Here is a 15,566-nt window from a genome sequence, read left to right as displayed (position 1 = left end):
AGGCTGGAGTGCAGTGGCACGATCTCAGCTCCCTGCAACCTCCGCCTCCCAGGTTCAAGCGATTCTCCTGCCTCAGCCTCCTGAGTAGCTAGGATTACAGGTGTGTGCCACCACGCCCAGCTTATTTTTGTAGTTTTTTTTTTAGTAGAGACGGGGTTTCACCATGTTGGCCAGGATGGTCTCGATCTCTTGACCTCATGATCCACCCACCTCGGCCTCCCAAAGTGCTGGGATTACCGGCGTGAGCCACCGTGCCCAGCCAAACCTCACTATTTTTTTTAAATGAGGAAAACCAGAGCTCAGTACTTTGCTCAAAGTAACACAAATAATTCCCAGAATTCCCAGAATTGTGGGGTTTTTTTTACTGTATTGTTAAGAAATAATTTTCTGTAAAGTAAAATAATGATTCTCAAAATTAATAAACACATATGAAAGATTTAACTCACTAATCAGGGAACCAGTAAGATGCTAAGTCTGATTTTGAAAAGAATTCAGAGAAGAAACAAATAGGTAAGCTTCAGCAATGCCAGCAATAAGTAAAATTTGCAAAACCAGTCAATACGCATAGGACCATAATCCATTGCATTCTCCAAACACAACTGGCATTTTATGGACCAGAACCAGGTGCTTTACGGTCTATTTTTTATAGCATGCACAATTCTAGCACAGCTCACACAGTGAGAGGCAGAGCTAAGGTGATGGCTGAGCTAGACAGACAGAGTTTTTGTTTCCTGGTTTTTTTTTTTTGTTTTTTTTTTTTTTTATCATTTCAAAGTCTCTCACAACCTGTCCTCACAGTCTCTTACCACGTACAAGTAATCTGAAACTAGAGAACAGCATGGTGGGTGAGCTTAAAAAACAGAATTCTTGTTTAATTGCTAACTTTCTGAAAGGCCTCAGAAGAAGACCCAAGTTCATTTCATACCAGCCCCAAAACCAAGAGACAATGAAAACTCGGCCTGTGAGAGTCCAGCACCGTCCACGTCGACAGTGCTTCTCCTCTCCAAACGACCCCTCTGAATACTGACCATAATCCCACCTGGGCAAGAGGTTCGCAACAGCGGCTCCTCGGCCAAGTGGTGGGAAAGGCCGTATGAACTTCCAGTCTCCTGCTTCCCAGTCTCACACTCTCCCACATCACAGGCATGGTTACCTCACAGGAGAATGTTTCTAAAGCCCCTAGAGTCATTATGCAAGAGGTCTCACGGAACTTCTCCTTGTGACCGAAGAGATGAAATATAAAATGAGGAAACACAGGAGAAGAAACGTCTGCTACATAAACATACTCAGAGCTCTGGTCAAAAGATCTGCGTTGAAGAAAGGAGAAACAAGGTGACTCACGCCTGTAATCCCAGCACTTTGGGAGGCCGAGGCGGGTGGATCACAAGGTCAGGAGATCGAGACCATCCTGGCTAACATGGTGAAACCCCGTCTCTACCAAAAATACAAAAAATCAGCCGGGCATGGTGGTGGGCACCTGTAGTCCCAGTTACTCGGGAGGTTGAGGCAGGAGAATGGCGTGAACCCAGGAGGTGGAGTGTGTAGTGAGCCGAGATGGCACCACTGCACTCCTGCCTGGGCGACAGAGCAAGACTCCGTCTAGAAAAAAATAAAAGAAAGGAGAAACAAATGGGAATGAAGAGTGGAAAAGGTATCAAATGAGGACTCAAAAGCACTCTGAGAAAACTATAAGGTTCTTATGTACTGTGTTCAGGCAAAGAAACACAAGACATAGACACGAAGAGAACAGAAAGCAAGGAATAGTTTTTAAAACTAATTTGGCACAAATTTTTTTCTTTTAAAATGCTCGAGAGGATCATTGCAGAAAACACAATGGTAAAGCAAGTAGCTGAGGGATTTTTCAGTGGCTCCACTGTGAAAAAACAAGCACATCTTAAAACTACAAGCTTTGAAACTTTTACATTTCCTAATTAAAATATTTCCAGATTCAGTTCATTTCTAAGCAAGACTGCAGCCCTAAAGAGACCAGTAAATTTTTATTTATCTTTTTTGAAACAAACGTGATTAACAAGTCATTGTTTGAATAGGAAACTATGGATTAAACAAACAAGCAAACAACCCACCCCACAGTAATGGAACCCATTCCTTGGAGATAACGACGATGCGAAGTACAAGAAACCCATTTTGAAGCACTCGTTTTACGTGAGCACTTGTTGATGGAAATATTACTAGCAAGTCCCCCTGAGAACAGCTCTCTTCACTGTGGTCTCAGGAGCCTTGGTGGTTCACATTCCTCACATGCACTGAGGGCGGTCTTGATAAAAAGTATCTAGTAGACCTCTTGGTGTCAAGTTGTAAAGCTTGAACTTGTTTGGGGATTTTTAAGAATGTATAATACATATCGATTTATTAACTTACAATAAAAAAAGAATGGGTGAAAGGACCGGACACTGAGCCTCTGACCTTCATGTTTTCTCCCTGCATAGGAAGTCAAACTATAGTCAGAATATTGTTGTGTCTGGCACCACAGCAAGAGCAACAAGTTGCATAAACCGTGAAGCACAACAGGCTATTCATTCATCCAGCATGTCCTGGCCTAGAGCTAGAAATACAGCCGCGAATGTGAGCGATCAGAATCCAGACTGGACTCTGAAAAGAGGATCTCCTTGCCACAGGATCTGTGCAGTATGGTCCTAGTTCTAGCTTTCTCTGGACTAAATAATGCCTAATGGAGGCCTGCAAATATTCACTTTACTGACTTTTTAAAAAAAAAAATTCATATAACATAAAATTTTCACTTTAACTATTTTCAGTGTACACTTCAATGGCATTAAATTCAAAATGTTGTATAACCACTACCACTATTTCCAAAAGATTTTTGTCATCCCAAACAGAAACTCTGTAATAAGTTTGCTTTTTAAAAGTGCCACAAGTTACTAACATTTGTGGTTGACAATTTTTTTTTTCAAATATCTATGTTAAGAGCTCGATGATAAGCCTGCTCATAATGTGTTTCTTTAAGAGGTCTGCAGCCAGGCATGGTGGCTCACGCCTGTAATCCCAACACTTTGGGAGGCCGAGGTGGGTGGATGGCTTGAACTCAGGAGTTTGAGACCAGCCTGGGCAACATGGTGAGACCCCATCTCTACTAAAAACACAGAAAAGAGCCAGGCATGGTCGTGCACATTTGTGGTCCCAGCTACTCGGGAGGCTAGCGAGGAGGATCACTAGAGCCTGTGGGGCAAAAGCTGCAGTGAGCCAAGATCGCGCCACTGCACTCCAGCCTGGGTGACAGAGCGCGATCCTGTCTCAAAAAAAAAAAAAAGGTCTGTATGCTTCTTTAGCCATTGTGCTTATTTATGTTAAAAATATGAAGTGTTTCACAAATTTGCATGTCACCCTTGTACAGGAGCCATACTAATCTTCTGTGTCTCATTCTAATTTTTTAGTATATGTGCTGCTGAAGCACGAACTAGCCATGGGGTTTTGATTCTTTGAAGTTCTTAAAGAGAAAGGCACCTCACTGCCATGTCCTCCCTCCCACCCCACTATAGTGTGGTTTCTTCTACAATGCACACTATTTCATCCAACTCGTACAAATATCTAAGGAGACGCTATCATCAGCTTTTTAGAGGTAAGGAAGCTGAGACTCACAGGAATGACATTTCTCAAAGCTACTCGGGAGCAAGGGAACAACGCAAGTGTGGGTAACAGTTATTCCATATTGGAGCATGACTGACTATCAGATGGACATATGTTTGTTTTTGCTATACGGCTAACATTAACTGGTTCTAAGACTGAATACTGTATTAAATTTGTTATTAAAATACATACTCCTGTAACAAGAAGGGACATGTAAGACAAAATAGGAAAGATGAAAAGCTTTTAAAGACACAGGAGAGGCTAAAGAAGTGATTTTTCATGGATATACTCTGGGAGAAATTCTCAACTATCTCCCTACAAATGGGTGATATTAGTCACTTAAGTGGCTGCCTTTTTTCCTGAAAGCTGTCAGACATCTCCATGGGCAAAATAAAGAAAGAGACACTCTACAGTTTATTGATGTACATTATCATGGTAGCACTCTGTGGTTTCAAGACAAATTGAAACTCCATCATACGCTGCTTTTAAAGCCCAAATAACTAAAATAAAAACTTGCAGGCACAGCAAAGGCAAAATACTGTCAGGTGTATGTGCTTAGGAGACACATGCGTCTCTAAAAGCAGCATGTAAATTTCTCTTTTCAAGCACATGTTGACGGGAACTGGCACAGTAACAAGGGGAAATACGGAGCCCAGTTTTAAAGTCAGGATTCTGTTTTTGTGGAGTCTAATTTCTTTCAAGAAATCCAAATTATTAAATTCACCTCCTATCTGAGGAAGGATCTCAAAGGAAAGGTAATACAGGCTAGTCATCCCTAAATGCCAAAGTCCAAAAGACTAGTATTTAAGACCCAAGTCTATCACTTACTAAGTGTCAGACCTTGGCCATGTTACATAATCGCTCTCAATCTGTTTCCTCAAAATAATACCGCTTAACAAAGGATTAAGTAAAATAGTGCATATAAAGCACCACACACAGACCGTAGCGTATACTGAGACTTTTATTTCAGCATTAGAAGCACAGGAGGCCGGGCGCAGTGGCTCACACCTGTAATCCCAACACTCCAGGAGCCCAAGGACGGCAGACCACAAGGTAAGGAGTTCAAGACCAGTCTGGCCAATATAGTGAAACCCCATTTCTATTAAGAATACAAAAATTAGCTGGGCGTGGTGGCAGGCACCTGTAGTCCCATCTAGTCAGGAGGCTGAGGCAGGAGAATCACTTGAACCTGGTAGGCAGAGGTTGCAGTAGGCTGAGATAATACCACTGTACTCCAGCCTGGTGACAGAGTGAGACTCTGTCTCAAAAAAAAGAAAAAAGAAAGGAAGCACAGGAAGTGGAGGAGTCGCTGAAGCACACTGATTTAAATTACTACTCAATTAGACTAAATTTTTTAAAAATCATGATTTTCTTTGTCCCCCTCCCCAGCTCACACACAAAAAGCCAACACTATACTAAATAAGAGAAGATAGTCGAGGTCAAGACTTTTAACTTGTTCTCCAGCTATTATTTTTTCCCTCTCTATTTCTATTTTGGATTAAGGTATTTCAGGAGCCCCCAAATCAAAGTAGAACAGAAGAAGGAAAGCAAGAGAAAATGAGAAGTAGGAACTAGAAAAGTCAGTATCAGAAAAGCATACAGCATTTCCTCACTATACTAGCAAAGCTTACCATGCAATATTCAACAGGTAAATCCTGATGGCTGGCTGACACTGGGTTCAAGACACTAGTGCACACGCTCCACATACTGAATACCCGAAGGGAATTCAGAGAGAAACTGAGGGGGAGACAGAGAAAACGAGCCTCACGGTTCATCCTGTGTGTCACTGTCTTACACGCAGGAGTTTCAATGCTTTGGTACCAACTAAAAACCACCTATCAGTTCTCCATGGAAGCAGCAAAATATAAAAAATCCTTGAAATCAGTACAGGGCCCTTCTGCTAGGGTCTGGTGATGTGGTTTTGAGATTCTTTGTCTTGGATCATTCCTCATTTGTTGGACCCACAAATAATGGTCCTGCCTAGAACCATCACCACAAGCTAGAGTGAAAAATGCCAGAAGATGAGGCTAGTGGGTAAAAAAACTCGACATTTTTCCTCATGATTAACCTTGGGTGGCCTTAACAAGTTATGTAAGGTTTTGTTTCTACAGAAAGACACTGCGTTTTTAGAACATCTCTAGGCACAAAAATTAGTCACATAACTGAAAGACAAGAAAATTTTAAGCATATATTATAAATAAATGTGAATATTAGGGGTGTGTATCCAAACATATGAATAACTCTGAAAAGAATAAGACAAAAAGATCAAACATACTTGAAATCAGAGAGATGTCGTTTGGGAACTGAACTCTCACCATGAGCAGGAGGAAACCAGAAACGTCTTCATGAGTTCTGCTATCTGTTCAACCATTAATTCATGATGTGTTGCTGGAAAAAAAAATCACGAATGTCTTCGAGCCTCATTTTCCTTATCTGTATCTGCCCGAGACCTCACTGGGTTCTTGTAATAATCAAATACGACAACACAGTCATTCCTGAAGTGTGACCGCAGACCAGCAGCATCAGAAAGCCAGGAACCTGTTCAAACGCAGTTGAGTCCCACCCAGCCTTAATAAATGAGTTATTCTGATGCACCCTGAAGTCTGAGAACCACTGCACAAAAACAGATACAATCTGAAACATCTTAAAACACTGGAGTGTTGTTACTATGGAAAAAATTAAAAATAATACATTGAAGATTTTAAGAACTTTCACTTACAATTGGATACAGAAGAGGCTATGTGTGGCTTTTGCTGTTTTTGTTGTTGTTGTTGAAACAAGGTGTAACTCTGTCACCCAGGCTGGAGTGCAGCGGCATTATTACAGCTCACTGCAGCCTTGAATTCCTGAGCTCAAATGATCCTCCTTCCTCAGCCTCCCAAGCAGGTGGAACCACAGGCATGTGCTATCACACTCAACTAATTTTTATTTTATCTATTTACTTTATTAATTTATAAGAAAAGAGGTTTAATTGAAGAAATTGGCAAAAAGAAAGGGGCTACAGAACCCATGCAACTTCGGAACCCAGCAGGGCAGCCATTAAATCTGACAGCTCCAAAATAACCTGGCTCATTTTTTATCTTTCTTTTGTAATGATGAAGTCTTGCTATGTTGCCCAGGCTGGTGTTGAACTCCTGGGCCGAAGCGATCTTCCTACCTCAGCCTCCCAAAGTGCTGGAATGACAGGCATGAGCCTAACCTATGTGTGGCTTTTTTTAAAGCTAAGATTTGCAGTTAATGTAAAGCTAATAAAATAAAATCCAAAATTATGGTATCTATCAATGTTAAAATGCACTATTATTTCCTTGTAACTTTAAAAGGATTGAGGAAAAATAAATAAAATTAGTAATGATTGTAATGATTACATATTCTTTAAAAGAGTAAATATGAGACTAAATGTATTTCAATCCAATTATTAATAAACAAAGAGTAAACTTGAGATTAGCTCTCTCTAGAGAAAAAGGAGAGCAATAAGTCCTCCTGGGATCTTCCCATTCTCTTGGCAAGAGTAATGCATTCATTGCTTTTAAAAAGGTAAAAGGTAAAGTCAAAAAATAATAGTAAATGTAGTTACAAAAGACGCATTTCAATTGATAAAGGAGGCTTTTAATGTAATGATTATAGGAAATCTTGGAGGAGTTCTAATAAGTAGAGCCAAATTAAGAACAAAATATGCTAAGAAAACAGAGAAGTCATATTAAGATTGTTTTTCATTCTGTAGTCTAGTTAAACCCAATAAAACAGGTTAAGACAAACAAAAGTATTCCTCATGAGAAATATCCTTAGGTCCCATTTATTGTCATACCTCGTTTATTACATCCAGTTAAGAAAATACCATACTACAGCCTCTGACAAATTAGAGACAAGCTGAGAGCCACACTGGTGGCAATATACATATCTGGGCCGGGCGCGGTGGCTCAAGCCTGTCATCCCAGCACTGTGGGAGGCCGAGACGGGCGGATCACGAGGTCAGGAGATCGAGACCATCCTGGCTAACACGGTGAAACCCCGTCTCTACTAAAAATACAAAAAACTAGCCGGGCGTTGTGGCGGGCGCCTGTAGTCCCAGCTACTAGGGAGGCTGAGGCAGGAGAATGGCGTAAACCCGAGAGGCGGAGCTTGCAGTGAGCTGAGAGCTGGCCACTGCACTCCAGCCCGGGCGGCAGAGCAAGACTCCGTCTCAGAAAAAAAAAAAAAAAGAAATATACAAATCGAAAACATTCTGGGGTGAAAGTAAGGAAGAAGAGATTTGAAGAATAAATTAACATTCAAAACACAGTAATAGAAATAGAAATAGTTCAATGAAAAGACTTGTCCATAAAAACCAAAATTACCAACTCTCTGGAGATTTAAATTAGACTGTGCTGATGAATATATTCTTCAGAACATGTTTATTTGTATGTTTTTTTATGTGCCCTTCAATAAAACTCTAGACGACGCAGGATACTAGGCTAAGTACCTGTGACAAAAGAGGCAGCCCCAGCCATGGCCTTGTGGTTTGGCCCGATGTACAGAGACGGCAAGCCGCCACTCACTCACCCACCACTATCACCCTGGCACCCCATGTTTCTCTCCAGGCTTCTTCCCCACAGTATAAATCCGATCCAAATTAGCTGCTAGTCATCAGCAGCAGAAGGGATGGAGAGGCCTTAGGGTTACATTAGACACAACCCTAGCGGTCCTCTCTTACTTCCTCAGAGACGGCCTCCACCAGCAGCGCGTTTCCTGCAAATCTACAATCAGGTCTTCCAAGCTGCCATCGGCTATGACGGTTCTGAGCTGCCATCGGTTACGACAGTATCGCAGCTCTCCAGGGACTCCCACTTCTTTTCCTCCCTCTTTAATTCTAGGCTTTCTTTTCTTTCTTCCCTGACTTTGTGTCCACTTTCAAACTTTCCCTTTTATTCAAACATACACCGAAATGGCAAAAGCAGCCAAACATCCTAAATCATGCTCACTTAAGCCAGTGCTGGGGAACGAAATGGATACAAATTGATCATTGTTCTCTCTCATGTGGGGATGGCACACAATTAAGAGAGGTATGCTGTTTTTATGCACTTCTCTATAACTACAGCTCTAAAGGTTCCTCATTCCATCATGAAATTTGAGAGGTACATGAGCAATGGCACTGTATTGGGAGAGTTAAAACAGAAGATTTATTAACCTCTGGGTGGTTGTTTTAAAAACGCATCACACTTCCTCAACGTAAAAGTAAACATTTTTTTGGAACATTTTATATGCTACAGTTTTTGTGGGTTTTTGTTTGTTTGTTTTTTGAGATTGAGTCTCGCTCAGTCACCCAGGCTGGAGTGCAGTGGCACGATCTCGGCTCACCACAACCTCCACCTCCCGGGTCAAGTGATTCTCCTGCCTCAGCCTCCCAAGTAGCTGGGACTACGGGCACATGCCATCCTGCCCAGCTAATTTTTGTATTTTTAGTAGACATGGGGGTTTCACTACGTTGGCCAGGTTGGTCTCGAACTCCTGACCTCGTGATCCACCTGCTTCGGCCTCCCCAAGTGCTGGGATTACAGGCGTGAGCCACCGCGCCCGGCCACATGCCACAGTTTTTCACAGACGTTATCTCACGAGTAGACATTCCAAACATAGCCAAGCACAGCTGTGCTATCCAAAAGGTCGTCACTAACCACATGTAGCTCTTTAAATTTAAAACATAATTAAAATTAAATTTGAAATCCAATTCCTCAGTCACATTCAACGCATTTCAAGCCTCTGATACATGAAAACGGCTGCTGACTGCCATACTGCACAACAGAGCGCATTTCCACTATCACAGAAATTCTATGACACAACAATGATCTGAGTCTTTCTCCTTCATGAAGAGTGTCCACAAAAGTATCTGAAGAATTACACTGGGTCCCTCGGGTACAATGAAGATTAATTCTCTCACACTAACACTGTAACTACAATCCTTTACCTGTGCTCTCTTGTATCTGCAGGCAGGTTTTCACTGCCGGTTGCTACACTACACTTGGCCTACTGAGAGCTCCAGTCTTTCACAAACTCTCACTACATCCTAACCTCTCTTGAATGTCTGGCAAAGGTTTGGATCAAAAAAGACATCAGATTTTTGCACATGTGACATAATACTTACAGTTTCCTGGAAATTTATTGGCCCACATGAAGTGTGATCCCCGGGACACTGACAAAACTAAGTTTATGCTACTGAGGTTTTGCTTGCCTGGGAAATATAAAAAACGTTTGTGACTGTGAAGTCACTAAATAACCTAACAGTTTTAATAATGAGGGCAAAAAATATTTTAATGCGTATAATGTCATGATGAAACCACAGAAAAAGCTATACTCGAAATAGAGTTCAATTTTGGTTGGATTTCCTTTACCGTCTCATAGGATTCATGTGGCACAGGGCCTCTGTGACAATAGGTAAATTTTCATAAGTGCTTAAGCACATCTGGACTCTATTCCAGTGACCTACAAGGTAATACATCATTCTGTCAGTTTCAGAGGTACGTTCACATCCTATTCTCCCAAACCAGAAATCGCCCAGGAATTTCTTGACCATATGACATGTTGCTGGAGGAAAATATATATACAGACACACAAATGCACACACACACACATATGCACTGAAATAATATTATAACCATTCATTTTTCTTCTAAATTGTATCTTCTGTGGTAAGTTTACCTGTGTTGACAACGAATGCCTCTCACTAGACCGTGCAGGTCACTGTAACACAACGTCACATACCTGGATTATTATCATGGGTGAAGGGTTCTTACATATACCTCAACCGGAGGTTAGGAAGCCCTATGAAAACTCAGATTTTTGCCTCATTTTTAACCAAAAGCATTCAGAGCCTCTGTCAATACCAGCTTTACAGTGGTTGGCTGCCTGTGATAACAGGCTGCCTTTCACCTGAAAGGATGAAGGGGTGATTCTCAGAGTAATGTCTTACCATACGGAGGATGATACTGTCTTTAAAGCTAGTGAAAATCAATTTTACTGTCATTTCTGTATTAAAAAAAATCTCCCTTTGCAGAAATATCACTGAGATGTCATGTTTAAATTTTTTTCTACTTCATATGATTTATAAGCCAATATTTTAAAGATTTGTGGCAGTTCTTTAGGCCGGGGCAGGGGTGATATCTGCTCAGAATACATCTGATATAGTCTCCTGGTTGTTTCTAAATATCCTGTTTTGACTGATCAATGCTTGTACAGTGCTTGTTATTAACTACTAGACAGTAACTCCTGGGTACAGACACTGCTGCTTCTCTTTTCCTTTGTGTAATTAAGATAGTAAATGTCCAGCAAAAAGCAAGATTCCTAGGGGTAAATTCAATTACTGACCCATTTGTATTTCTAATTCTAATCCAAATTAAATAAATGAAATATCCACTGTAAAAGAGAAGCACAAAAGGTAATGATTGTGAAATCATTACCCAGGGAATCACTGCTTTGTATAAAATCATGAAAAATTATTTTGAAAAAATAATAAAAGCAAGTTGACTGAGACAATTATGCAATTCTAAGAAATGTTTTTAGAAATGTTCTTCTAAGTATTGTTCTTTTTAAATTTTATTTTTGGCAATTCTCGACTGTAACTACAATACAACATTCTTTCCCCAAAGAAAAACAAATTTAAAACAATGTATTTAACACTTTTGGTCACCAACATTTAACCGAAATAGTTGCTTAATAGCAGCTCAAGCAGCTTAAAAAATTTAAAAGTTAAAACTTTTACATAGGGCCTAGAAGCAAAGAAAACTCATTAGCAATAAGCATAAGTAGTGCCCAAATCTTGTTTTCTAAAACTATTCTCCAGTAAAAGAAAACAGGGCACATTGAAGAAATGGCTGCTTCTAGGATATGAGCAGGAAACATAAAAAATAAGCCTGAAGCATCTTGCGGTGCCAGAAAGTGAGAAGGTGCTAAAGGAAAAAAAAAAAAAAAAAAAACTCCACAATGATAAGGATATGTCAAATGGACACAGAAATCAACTGAGAAAGTTCCCTGCAGCCAAAAGTTAGAATATTTTGGGCGAGAACATAAAGTAGTGTTGGCTTATAACTAGAGGTATAAAATAAATTTTGTATGAATACATACTGATATAAATAAAACACAAACCTCCCATTCAGAGGAATTCCAAGTAATTTCCATAGGAAGCACTCCTCCCTCGAGGTGGTGGAACGTGGCTCCCCACTCCGTAAGTGTGGGCAGAGCACAGCGACTTCCCTGTGAAGAGGACAGTATGGAGGGAAAAGGAGCAGCTCTGCGGTGGCGAAGCCTGACAAACGCGACCTCAGCCAGGTGATCGAGGCCAAAATCAACAAGTCAGGTTGATAGAGCATATTCCAGGTGGGATGTAAGGAAAATGACACCTTATCTCTGTGGTCTTCCTCCCCAAAATCCAGAACTCCACTCTAACCATGAAAAAAATTTCAGACAGAGATTACCTGCTTTCCACGTGAGGTATGTTCTACAAAATACCTGACCAATATTCCTCAAAACGGTCAAGGATCATCAAAAACAAAGAAAGCCTGAAAAAATGGTAACAGCCACGAGAAGCCTGAAGCAACATGAGGAAAATAATGTGGTATCCTGTGTGGCATACGGGTACAGACGCTGGGTAAAAACCAAGGGAATCTGAATAAAGTACGGACTTTAGTTAGTAACAGTATATCAGTATTGGTTCATTAATTGTAAAAATGCACCATACTAATATAAGGTGTCAATAGGGAAAACTGGGTACCGGATATATAGGGGAACACTCTGAACTATTTGCAATTTTGCTGTAAATGTATACTTTCTAAAATTTAAAGCCTATTTAAAAATCTAAACAATCTTTGCAACACTAAATCATAGTGCATACACTTAAAAATATTTGTTTGTTTGCCACTGTAATTGTAGCTAAGAGTGTGGGCTAGGATGGAACTGCTTGGATCTGAATCCAGTTCCCCTTTCTAAGTTGATTTTTACTATTAAGAGTTATGTGCCTGACCTGTACATAGTATACAGCTAACGCGGGCCCATTCTGACATCAGTTACGTTCAGCAGTCTTTGCTTTCTCAGTAAGAGAAAACAAGACAAATAAGGCCCAAGCAGCTGAAAGCTTCTTATCACAGGGCAGCCACATTTAGTAAAGAACCAGGCAACGTTTGCTGAGTATCACAGGCACGAAACCTGGGGCAAACTGCACCCCCATTCACAGTCAAGGCAGGGTCTCTTTCCCAAGAACAGATGGAACCAGCCATGTGATTAATGCCTCTGGGCAAAGTGCAGGACTGATTTTAAGAGCTGTCAGCAATTTCACATGATATGAACTCTGTTTATTTCTAATATTCAAATAAGCTCAAATAATGAAATACTATTTTATTTTTATAAGCAAAAAGAGCAGTAAAATGAATTTGATGCAAATATCTGAAGACACATTCAATAAGAATAGCCAGGGCATATAGTATGTTATTCATCTTTTTGGAAGTTTACATGTTACAAGATTTACAACTTCTTTCCTACCAATGAATGCTTCTTAAATGAATATTCATACAGCAACTGCAGTGGCTTTTTTACTGTCTAAGACAGTCATTAAAGGCTTGTCATCCTGCCCCCAAAATGCCTCTGGTGCTTCTAAATTATTAGATCTTAGTCTACTGCTTTGAATGTTGTAATTGCAACATAAAAATGAGAAATAAATTACCAGTATGAACAATCAAAGGTCACGGTTTTCAGCAAAAGCTTAGAATTTTATAGTGGTACCTACTTTTTAATACAAACTGTTAAGAGTATTTTTCTTGACCAGACCGAGTCAATAAAAAGATGCAATTAATGAAACAGATGAAATGGCTGAGAGCAACCGGCTATTCTTTAAACAGACTATAAGTAACGAATGGGCATTAAAGGGTTTTTAAATTTAAATTTTTGTTTATTATTTGACATTTATTTTAGATTCAGGGGGTACATATACAGGCTCAAACATGGGTATATAGTGTGACGCTGAGGTCTGGGGTAGACATGACCCCATCATCCAGGGGGTGAGCCTAGCACTCAATAGGTAGTTTTTCAGCAGTTGCCCCCATCCCCTCTTCCCCCTCTAGCAGTCCCAGTACCTACTGTTCCCATCTTTACATCCATAATTAACACTTTTAGAGTTAGATTAACTGTCACTCTACCTAATACCGAATTTAATCTGGGACTGCGTCTCAGGCTATGCTCCACGTCTGCTACTACGCTCCGATCACATGCACTCTGAAGTCACCGAACTGAGCACACCCCGAGATCAGGGAACCTGATATTTCTCTTCCACGAATGCACTCCAGGACCTCGCACTGGATATACAAAGAATAAAGGAATCACTAAAGAGTTCCTGTCTTAAACAAAAGAATGCATCTGCTTGTGGAATTATTTCCAATTCAGTGTACCAAACAGGGAACTTTGGTATACAGCCAACCAGGTATTTTAAGTTTTGTTTTGTTTTGAAAACAGTATTTACTGCGAGGGATTAGAGCAGTTACAGGCCTCTAAACAGAGATTACTGGATACTCCCTCCCTTCAGGACAATGTTTGACACATTTGCAGTATCTTGTCAGATACAAAATTGAGAAGAGCACACCCGACTTGCTGGCTTGGGCGGGGGTGGATGCTCAGCAGGAGATCTTGACTGACAACGACACCAAGTCTTTATCCAAAGGTAGATGTTACACACAGCAAACACGGAGATGCTGTTCCCAGAGGAGAACCGCGTAGACACTGACAAGAATGTACACAGATGCCCGCTATGATAGAGAAGATAGAGGAGAACAGCCTAGACGCTGAGTAGGAATGTACACAGACGCCCACTGTGATAGAGTAGAGGAGAACAGCGTAGACGCTGAGCCAGAATGTACACAGACCACTGTGATAGAGAAGATAGAGGAGAAGAGCGTAGACGCTGAGTAGGAATGTACACAGACGCCCACTGTGATAGAGAAGATAGAGGAGAAGAGCGTAGACGCTGAGTAGGAATGTACACAGACGCCCACTGTGATAGAGAAGATAGAGGAGAAGAGCGTAGATGCTGAGTAGGAATGTACACAGACGCCCACTGTGATAGAGAAGATAGAGGAGAACAGCGTAGACGCTGAGTAGGAATGTACACAGACGCCCACTGTGATAGAGAAGATAGAGGAGAAGAGCGTAGACGCGGAGTAGGAATGTACACAGACGCCCACTGTGATAGAGAAGATAGAGGAGAACAGCGTAGACGCTGAGTAGGAATGTACACAGACGCCCACTGTGATAGAGAAGATAGAGGAGAACAGCGTAGACACTGAGCCAGAATGTACACAGACCACTGTGATAGAGAAGATACAGGAGAAGAGCGTAGACGCTGAGTAGGAATGTACACAGACGCCCACTGTGATAGAGAAGATAGAGGAGAAGAGCGTAGACGCTGAGTAGGAATGTACACAGACGCCCACTGTGATAGAGAAGATAGAGGAGAACAGCGTAGACACTGAGCCAGAATGTACACAGACCACTGTGATAGAGAAGATACAGGAGAAGAGCGTAGACGCTGAGTAGGAATGTACACAGACGCCCACTGTGATAGAGAAGATAGAGGAGAACAGCGTAGACACTGAGCCAGAATGTACACAGACCACTGTGATAGAGAAGATAGAGGAGAATAGCGTAGACGCTGAGCCAGAATGTACACAGATGTCCACTGTGATAGAGAAGATAGAGGAGAAGAGCGTAGACACTGAGCCAGAATGTACACAGACCACTGTGATAGAGAAGATAGAGAAGAGCGTAGACGCTGAGTAGGAATGTACACAGACGCCCACTGTGATAGAGAAGATAGAGGAGAACAGCGTAGACGCTGAGCCAGAATGTACACAGATGTCCACTGTGATAGAGAAGATAGAGGAGAACAGCGTAGACACTGAGCCAGAATGTACACAGACCACTGTGATAGAGAAGATAGAGGAGAACAGCGTAGA

The 15,566-nt window shown here is 41.1% G+C and overlaps 1 protein-coding gene and 1 non-coding gene across 6 annotated transcripts in view; both read right to left on the bottom strand.

Annotated features, from left to right (window-relative positions):
* Positions 1-15,566, bottom strand: part of SMYD3 (SET and MYND domain containing 3) — a 764,618-nt gene that overhangs the window by 435,769 nt on the left and 313,283 nt on the right. Inside the window, exon 1 of one of the 5 annotated variants that reach the window (XM_033199075.1) lies at positions 1,029-1,185. The exons of the other annotated variants lie outside the window; for them this stretch is intronic. Within the exon in view, the coding sequence (XP_033054966.1) occupies positions 1,029-1,031 (3 nt within the window). The 5' untranslated portion in view covers positions 1,032-1,185. Of the gene's footprint in view, positions 1-1,028; positions 1,186-15,566 lie in introns of those variants that run through there. 5 annotated transcript variants of the gene reach the window in all.
* LOC117076973 lies at positions 3,326-3,430 on the bottom strand. The gene has a single exon (XR_004434581.1). It is a non-coding gene; the product is annotated as a U6 spliceosomal RNA (small nuclear RNA).

This window comes from Trachypithecus francoisi, unplaced genomic scaffold, assembly GCF_009764315.1.
Source record: "Trachypithecus francoisi isolate TF-2019V2 unplaced genomic scaffold, Tfra_2.0 Lachesis_group5, whole genome shotgun sequence".
In the NCBI taxonomy this organism is placed as follows: domain Eukaryota; kingdom Metazoa; phylum Chordata; class Mammalia; order Primates; family Cercopithecidae; genus Trachypithecus; species Trachypithecus francoisi.
Note: the sequence above shows the minus strand (reverse complement) of the source record. Positions and strands in the feature narration are given on the sequence as shown.